The sequence below is a fragment of the Solanum verrucosum genome, unplaced genomic scaffold (assembly GCF_900185275.1).
Source record: "Solanum verrucosum unplaced genomic scaffold, falcon-dt-bn FXZP01000255.1, whole genome shotgun sequence".
In the NCBI taxonomy this organism is placed as follows: domain Eukaryota; kingdom Viridiplantae; phylum Streptophyta; class Magnoliopsida; order Solanales; family Solanaceae; genus Solanum; species Solanum verrucosum.
In genome coordinates this window covers 876133-884731 of record NW_026020006.1, presented here as the reverse complement: position 1 = coordinate 884731, position 8599 = coordinate 876133, and the positions used below count along the sequence as shown (strand labels likewise).

The window sequence follows — 8599 nt, the reverse complement described above, 5'->3', positions numbered from 1 at the left end:
ACTCAAAAAATATGGAATCCCATAGTGTGGAGAAAATTGAGACTCAAAATCAGATTCCACAAATTATGGAGCCTAGTAAAGGAACCTCTTTCTTTAGAACATGTTTCAATGGTATTAATGCATTATCAGGTAAACATCTCATTATTTTTTGTTGTTGTTTTCAAGACACATCCAAAAGTAGAAATAAGTCATTATCATTTAGCTTATCGAAGATATGATCCAAGATAAAAAGATATGAAAATCAAGAATTATGATAAAAGGTTAGTAAGAAGTCGTGCTGTCCAGTTTCCCTTGTCAGTGGTATTAGTATTTTTTCTACCTACTTTCTTGTACTGGTTAGTTTTACCTATTATTTCCTTTGTTTCGGTTATTGTATTATTTGTTGGTGCTACTGGTATACTCTTTTCTTTCTTGTTTTGTTATGCTTTACTTGAGTCGAGGGTCTATCAGAAACAACCTCTATATCGTCATAGGGTAGGGATAAGGCTGTGTATATACTCCAAATACCCTCTGCAGACCCCACTTATGGAATTTCACTGAATATGTTGTTGTATAGTACTTTAATTGAAGTTATATGCACCGACATTGTAAACATTTTTTTACGTTATTAGTATTGGTCAACATGTTATAACAAGTCACTTATTATTATTTCTATCATCTTACCTATGCTTATGATCACATAGATAAATTTATCAGTAATCACCTTATAAGTGACCTGACTATATAAATATTCAGTAACTCGATACATAAAACTTAGAACTCTTTTTTTCTTCTTTCATATAGGTATTGGAATAATATCAGTACCCTATGCACTTTCACAAGGAGGATTGTTATGTTTGATGCTACTTTTTTTGGTAGCAATTATATGTTGTTACACAGGATTACTTTTGCAAAAATGCATGAGTGTTTCACCATCAATTAAGACATATCCTGATATTGGTGAATTTACTTTTGATAACAAAGGAAGAATCTTGATATCAGTTTTCTTATATCTTGAACTATACTTTGTTGCAATTGAATTCCTCATATTAGAAGGTGACAATTTGCAAAAATTATTCCCAAATGCAAAAATTCATGTTGGTTGTGTTAAAATTGTTGGAACGGAAGTTTTGGTTTTATTAGTTGCTATTATAATATTGCCAACAACATGGTTAAAAAGTTTAGGTTTATTGGCTTATGTTTCTATTGGTGGAGTTTTGGCTTCAATTGTTTTGGTTTTTTCAATATTTTGGGTTGGTGCAATTGATGGTATTGAATTTGAAGAAAAAGGTGTGATTTGGAGATGGGATGGATCGATAAGTGCTATAAGTATGTATACATTTTGTTATTGTGGTCATGCTATTTTCCCAACAATATGCAATTCCATGAAGGATAGGAGCCAATTTCCCAAGGTGATTTGTGGTTGTCTATTGTTTCATTAAGGGTGTAAAAGGAAATTTAAAGTTATGTTGTTTTTTTGTTATAGAAAGATGGATGACATTTCTTTTGAGACGACTGATTAAAATTATATAAAAGTATGTCATCAAATGAGATGGAGGTTTCTCCCGTGGCACATTTTAAGAAAGATGTATGATGTTTAGTACTGTTATTGAGTCACATCTGGTCTGTTCTATCTTCCATGTGTCACCCTTTAATTGGTTCACACATTTGTTCGATTTTTACCCCATATAAATATTTGATTGAATATGAAGCTTAAAGAAAGAAAAAGTCTTTGTAGCAAAGTATTTATCATTTATTATAAGTTGCCAACTTTTATATATATATATATATATATAAAAGTTGGCAACTTATAATAAATGATAAATACCTTTGCTACATGTCATATTACACTAATAATTATAAACATATTTTACTTATCAACGCGTATATATAACTTAAATCTTTTTTTTTTCTTCTTGTCATGCAGGTTTTATTTGTGTGCTTTATATTAAGCACCATAACCTATGGATCAATGGCAACTATGGGGTACTTAATGTATGGACAAAATTTAATGTCACAAATAACATTAAATCTCCCTACTGGGAAAATTAGTTCAAAAATTGCAATATATACGACACTTGTTAATTCAATAACAAAGTATGCTCTTGTCATCTCTCCAATTGCAACGGCTATTGAAGATGAATTACCTTTACGAAAGAGTAAATTTATCGTGAGCTACTTCATCAGAACATTTTTGGTCATCAGCACGGTCATTGTGGCGTTAACCGTTCCATTTTTTGGATATGTCATGACATTTACGGGCGCACTTTTGGGCGTTACCGTGTCGATATTGTTACCATGCCTATGCTACCTCAAAATCAAGAAGCCTTCATATTTGGAAGTTATGTTTATTGGTATGATTTTGGTTTTTGGTTCTTCAGTTGCCATATTTGGAACTGACACTTCTTTGAAAAGCATTATTAGTCATGTGTAGGGTGACGAAAGAACGGTTTGGACATACTTTGGATGAGTCAGAACGGACTAAATCAATGGGTTGTTGCTCAATCTTGTCCTAAGTTTATTTGGACTATAATGAGTTGAGTCAAGATGGGCTAAATAATTATTTGTAGCTCAAACCACTCAACTTGACCCCACTTTTTTTTTTTGAGAAATATCAATAAATATTTTAAACCAAATATTCCCAAACCAATCAAACATTGTGTGCACAAATTCAATTGGGGAATCAATTTGCATAACTTCTATTTTCTGCTAAACAAGTTAAATTCAAAGCCTAGTGACTTCACCGTTATATTGGGTAAAGTTCAATTACTTTAATGTGACAATCAATAATTTTGTGACTTTACTATCAACAAACATACAGAAGAAAGGAAGCATTACAAAACATAAATTAAAAAAAAAAAAAAAAAAAAACCGTAATAACAACAAAATAACGTTATAAACCTATATATCTAAAATAAAAACTACAGTACATACTAGTCCACAAAGAAGTTAATGAATTGTGTAGAAGTCTACCTCAAGCTTGTCTTGTCCAGTCATTTCTTCAACATATTCCTTAATATTGAAGATTGACTCTTTAAGCTGAGGGCAGTCCCATACTTTGATAAGCTCTAATGACGCAATATCTCCAAAACTGTCTGGGATCTCCATAAGCTTATAACAACTTCTTATATATAGTTTCTCGAGCACGGGAAAGGATTTCTCTGCATCAACCTGCCATTCAGAAAATTTCAATTCTTTCAATTTTAGAGATTTGAGATTCTGGAAAGTGACATCTTCCATGTTCCATTTAGAAAATTTCACATCCAACAATTTTAGAGATTTGAGATTCTGGAAAGTGACATCTTCCATGTTCCATTCTTTCCCTTCCTCGATGATTGTGTATTCTAGACTTAGTTTTTGAAGGTTGGGTAGTCTAGCAATTCTTGACAATGAATCGGATGTCAGAGCAAGCCCACACAACATCATTTTCTTCAAGCTCGAAGGGAAGCCGTGTGTATATTCATGGAATGAATACCTAGAAAAAGTAGATAAATGGAGTAGTTCAAGTTCGTTAAGGACATCCAATCTTGGAAAACAAATCTTCTCTGCTGAACAATCTGGTAGTTTTTTGATACTGACTACAAGGTTTTGCAGATTAGGAAACCTTTTGAAAAAATCCTCCGTGTCTTATGAACCGGGAAGGTAGAGCTCATATAATGTTTTCAAATTTTCTAACCTTAAATCCTCATCTAACACAATTGGTTCGTTGATGTCCGGATCAAAGACAGCACAACACTCCATCCACACATCTCGTAGCTTTGCAAGGCTCCAAAAACAAGGCGATAGTACCATGCATGATCCCTCCACGTTATTCACCACCAGAGTTTCTAGATTGCAGAGGTTTGAAAATGACGAAGGGAGAGCTTTTGCCTTCGTCTGAATGAGTAAGTACTTCAAATGAATGAGCATACCGATTTCATTCAGCAAAGAATCTGTCAATGGTACGCCGTACAAATTCAAACTTTTAAGAAGCCTCAAGTGTTTTAGGTGACTCTTGTGGGGAAGACAATTCTCATAGACCGTCAGAGTGAGGAGGTGTTTAACATAAGGATTCTTCTTTTCTGGATTAAACACCACAAAATTTTCATCCAAATGAAAGAGACTTTGAATGGTAATTCCTCGTGCCATCATACCAGAAGAAGAAGACGGAGCGTTTGAACCTCCTATGAAGTCAAACAACTTTTCCTTTCTAGATTTTATATAACAAAAGTCATGCACAAGATCATGAATTTTGCAAATAGAATTATCGAAAGGTATTACCAAGCTACTGGAAATTAACTCATTCACTACTTCTTCTGCACTTTTCATCTCAAGTCCTTGACCAATCCAAAAATATTTCAACGCAGAGATCCTAATATCCTTGTCCTTTGGATAACTTGCAAGGTAAACCAAACACGGCTTTACGTGATCTGACAAATGGTCATAACTTAATTGTATAACCTTCACAACTTCCTCTTCATCCTGAAAAATAAAGGAACTCAAATTATTGAGAACTTCAAGCCACAAAACCTCTTTCTTTTCCTTCCTTGAAATGACTCCACCGATTAGATCAAGTACCAAAAGAAGCCCATCACATTTTCGGGCTATCATTTTTCCGACATCCTTTAGTTCATCAGGGCAACGTTCTTCTCCGAATACCTTTTTCTCTAATAACTCCCAACTTTCTTCTGATCTTAGCAATCGAAGATAAAGAGGATCACTGTGGCATTTTCCATGCAAAGCAACTTCCTTTTTCCGACTTGTTAAAATCACTCTGCTTCCTTTCCGAAATTCAGGAAAAGGTCTTGTTAGCTCATCCAATGTTGCAGTATCCCACATGTCATCCAAGACAATAAGGTACCGCTGTCCACACAGTTTTTTCCGCAGATTATCAGCAACGTCTTCATCTATGTCATTCTCACTGAATCTTTCTTTAAAACCTACAACTTGATTGAAAATTTTCTGCAACAACTTTTTCTCATTACGTTCCTGGTCGACTGTGCACCAAGCACAAACATCGAAATGATCAACAATGGACTTATGATTATACACTCTGTAAGCCAAAGTAGTTTTTCCAAGCCCTGGCATGCCGACTATGGAAATGACATCTATCTCAGCTGGTCCGCTGGTGAGCGTCCTAATCATCCACTTTGTCTCCTCCTCAAAACCTACAATTATTTTACCAACTGTACTCGATGAGTTTCTTTCAACCGGCTTGTTGGGAGCGTTTCTAACAATAATACCTCTGCTCTTGGGGATCTTCTCTTGTACCTCTCTTTTCACAAGCTTGATCTTTTCTACGGTGTCAGGAAGTATGAAGATAAGATGCAATAGACCATGATCTCGGGCAAGAATTGAGTTAATGGCATGTTCCGCCTCATATGCCACATCTAGAATACGAGTCCAAAGATCTCTATGCAACTCTTGCTCAACATACCCGAAGAACGATCTTATAATTTCCAGGTCTTCTTTCAGCTGCTTAATTTCTTTTTTTATAAAAGCAACTGAGGAAGAATTGGAATTGGCCAAGTCATTCAAGTTTGTGAGTAGAAGAGTCATGAAGAGAGGTCCATCACTCATGGGGAAGCAGAGCTGAGACGAGTCTGCACGGGCTTTTAAGAAATCATTCTTGAGATCTTTCTTGAGGAGTTCAATATTTTCCATGAAGTTTAGGTTTGCATCACTTGCTTCATTCATATTCTCTTCTATGTTGCAAACAAGAACGAATACCTCCTTGGTAAGTTCTATAACACGTGCCAAGAGAACAAACAATTTGTCATGATGAATAACGTCCTTGAGCACATCAGTAAGAATAATCAATAGGAACTCTATCATGACATGAATGTTACACGTAGAAGCGCTAGGAGTAACAACATTAATAACCATGTGCTCTTGTAGATGAATCAGAGATTCTCTAAGAATGTCCGGAGAGGCTTCTAGGAGCTGCTTGATGAAACGTCCAACTTCTACCGAGTTTGAACCTTTCAAATTTGTACAACATATGTGCATAACCTCCAGTTCAACAGGAATAACCTCCAAAAGTAGATTAGCTAGCTTGGAGTCAACTAGAGAGACAGCTGTTTCATCCACAAGAGTAAAATAGCAGATGTTTACTACTCTCAGAGCCATGAGTTGAAGACGAGGTAAGACATATTCGATTGTCTCATACTCAACACAACCATTTACTTTCAACCTATGGAAATCTCTTAAATTGCCAAATACATTCTGAAGAAGCTCAAATGATGGGAAATTCAACGCAGAACAACACTTGAGGATGGCATCTAAAAGTTCAACGAAACGATCCTCGGTCATGGTGGTTACACGACTTGGTTCAGCATAGCTATATGAGCTAATATAACTTCTGATATTCTTCCAGAGGAAATGATACTTTACACTAACCCGCATGTCTACTCCACTTGGATGAAACAGTGACTGAACCAAATCATGAATCTCATTTGACATTTCGTCATTACAGCTTTCCAAAAAGAAAGAGTAATAAAGATGACAAAATGCGGACAAAAACGTCAGCTTCAATGTCAACTCTTTAATTTGAAACATGTAAAGAGAAGTTTGAACACGCCCACTATTTAATCTCTCTATGAAATCAAGAAGATTGACAATGTCCTCGCCAAGTACAACGCGGGATGACACCTGCCAAAAGAGCAAATGTTGTTTCAAATTATGTTAATACATAGATGGTGATTTAGTTTAGATAGAAAAAGGAAACGACTGATATAGTTGAGTTGTGAAACTCGCCAAAACATGATAGCTCAGGCATGTTTTGATTGTTGACTCTAATTTTTACTCTTGCATTATAACAAGCAACTGTTACAAGTGAAGAGGACAAAGTCTTGCTTTTTATGTTCGAACTAATTATTTTTCACTATAATTGAAAAGTTGAAGTCTTTCGCCCTTTAAAAATATATATTTTAAATGTACCTCTCTTTTGTTACTTATAATTATATTTTTTTATTTGTTTAATTTTATATTGGATAATAAATACATAGGATAAAATAAGCAAATTATGTATTAGTATTGACATTGCTTAAAGTGCATTAAGCATGTTTTAGTCCTAAACTGCAAATATTCATTTACTTTGAAACTAAAAATGTTTTCCCCTTGTTATTACATAATTTTATTTTATATTGAAAAATTATAGGTTTTTTTTTTTTTTACTTTTATGATACAATAAAACTAAATGAAGCATTCTCATCTAAAAAAAGACTAAAATATTTTCTCCATGTTGAATTCTTAAGTAGAGTACTATTTACTCATGAAAATATGAGTAAATATGGGTAAACTAGTATTTTACCCAACCCATTTCTTATTTAATCCATTTTTACCTATATCAAATATGGGCGGGTTGAATTATTACCCATTTTATGTTGACCCATTTTCAACCCGCCCATTTGTCACCCCTATTCTTAAGCCATTCCAAACATGTTGTACTTAGGCCACCAAGGCCCGATTCTCATGATCTAAGATTATATTCTTTCCCTTACATTTATCAACCATAGCAGATGATTTAGTACATAGAGTTTAACTTATACCAGAGAGATTAAATCATCGATTCTTATAGGTTATAAAGATTATATTCACCATCTAAGTTACACAAAGCAACAAACATACTTACAAGAAACATTAATTATGTGAATGAAAAAAAAAATTAAATATTATAAACAACATACCAATGATTTGTTATCTTCCCCTTTTGTTTGCCCTTCATTTTCTTTTCCTCTTTCCATTCTCACTAATCAAGCCAAAGTAGTTTTAAAAAAAAAAATCCTTCCTTTCAACTTCTCAAGAGAAACAATTTACATCAAACTAAGAATGAAGGAAAATCAAAGGTGAAATTAGAATCTTTTCTTTTCCAGTTGTGAGTTGTAAAGGTGTTAAAGATAAGCCCACTAATAATGTCTCACTAGGTGGGGTTCCTATTTGGTCCTTTGTCTTTTAAGAATATATTTTTTCGGAAAAGGGTCAAAAATGTTCTTAAACTATGTGAAATGAATAAAAATATCCTTCATTTGTAGTTTGGCTCAAAAATGCCCTTGCCATCAATTTTCGTCACATATATAACATCATAGTATATCCATCTTTAATTTTCATTTATATAACGATAAAAAATAATTATAATAAAATAAGAAATATTTTAAAAAAAATTGAAGTAGGATAAACATTCACTAATTTTAAAAAATATTATTAGAAAAAATATGTGTTAAAAAGAAAATAAATAATATATTTATTTGGAAGGGCATTTTTGACCCATTAAATAACAATAAGGGCGTTTATGGACGAAAGTAATGAGGCAAATGCATTTTTGGACCAAATTATAATAGGCTGACATTTTTGTTCATTTCACATAGTTTAAGGGTGTTTCACTTATGAAACTTGTTTCTCCTGCTTTCATTAGAAAAGTCATTTCCTTATTTTTATAAATTAAAAACTCATTTTTCTAAAGAAAAAAAGTGACCAATCAATTTTTTTTTTAAAAAGATATATATATTTCAAAAAATTGTGTATGAGAAGTGGTTGGAGGAATTGAGAATTGGAGTATTATTGGTACTAGAAAGAAGAAATAATTAGACATTGAGAAATGGACAATATAAAAAGACAATTCACAAGACTACTTTAGACTAAT

At 33.4% G+C, this 8599-nt stretch overlaps 2 protein-coding genes across 2 annotated transcripts; one reads left to right on the top strand and one right to left on the bottom strand.

Annotated features, from left to right (window-relative positions):
* Nucleotides 1-2413, top strand: LOC125819633 (amino acid transporter AVT1I-like). Its single transcript, XM_049499094.1, has 3 exons — nt 1-129; nt 784-1391; nt 1907-2413. Exons 1-3 carry the CDS (start codon nt 12-14, stop codon nt 2411-2413), a joined length of 1233 nt encoding a protein of 410 aa, XP_049355051.1. The 5' UTR covers nt 1-11.
* Nucleotides 2414-2928: 515 nt separating this feature from the next.
* Nucleotides 2929-7783, bottom strand: LOC125819424 (putative late blight resistance protein homolog R1C-3). The gene is given in 2 exon segments (XM_049498855.1): nt 2929-6609; nt 7647-7783. Coding segments are annotated over 2 exon segments (3738 nt in total). The 5' UTR covers nt 7704-7783.
* Between the last annotated feature and the right edge of the window lie 816 nt (nt 7784-8599).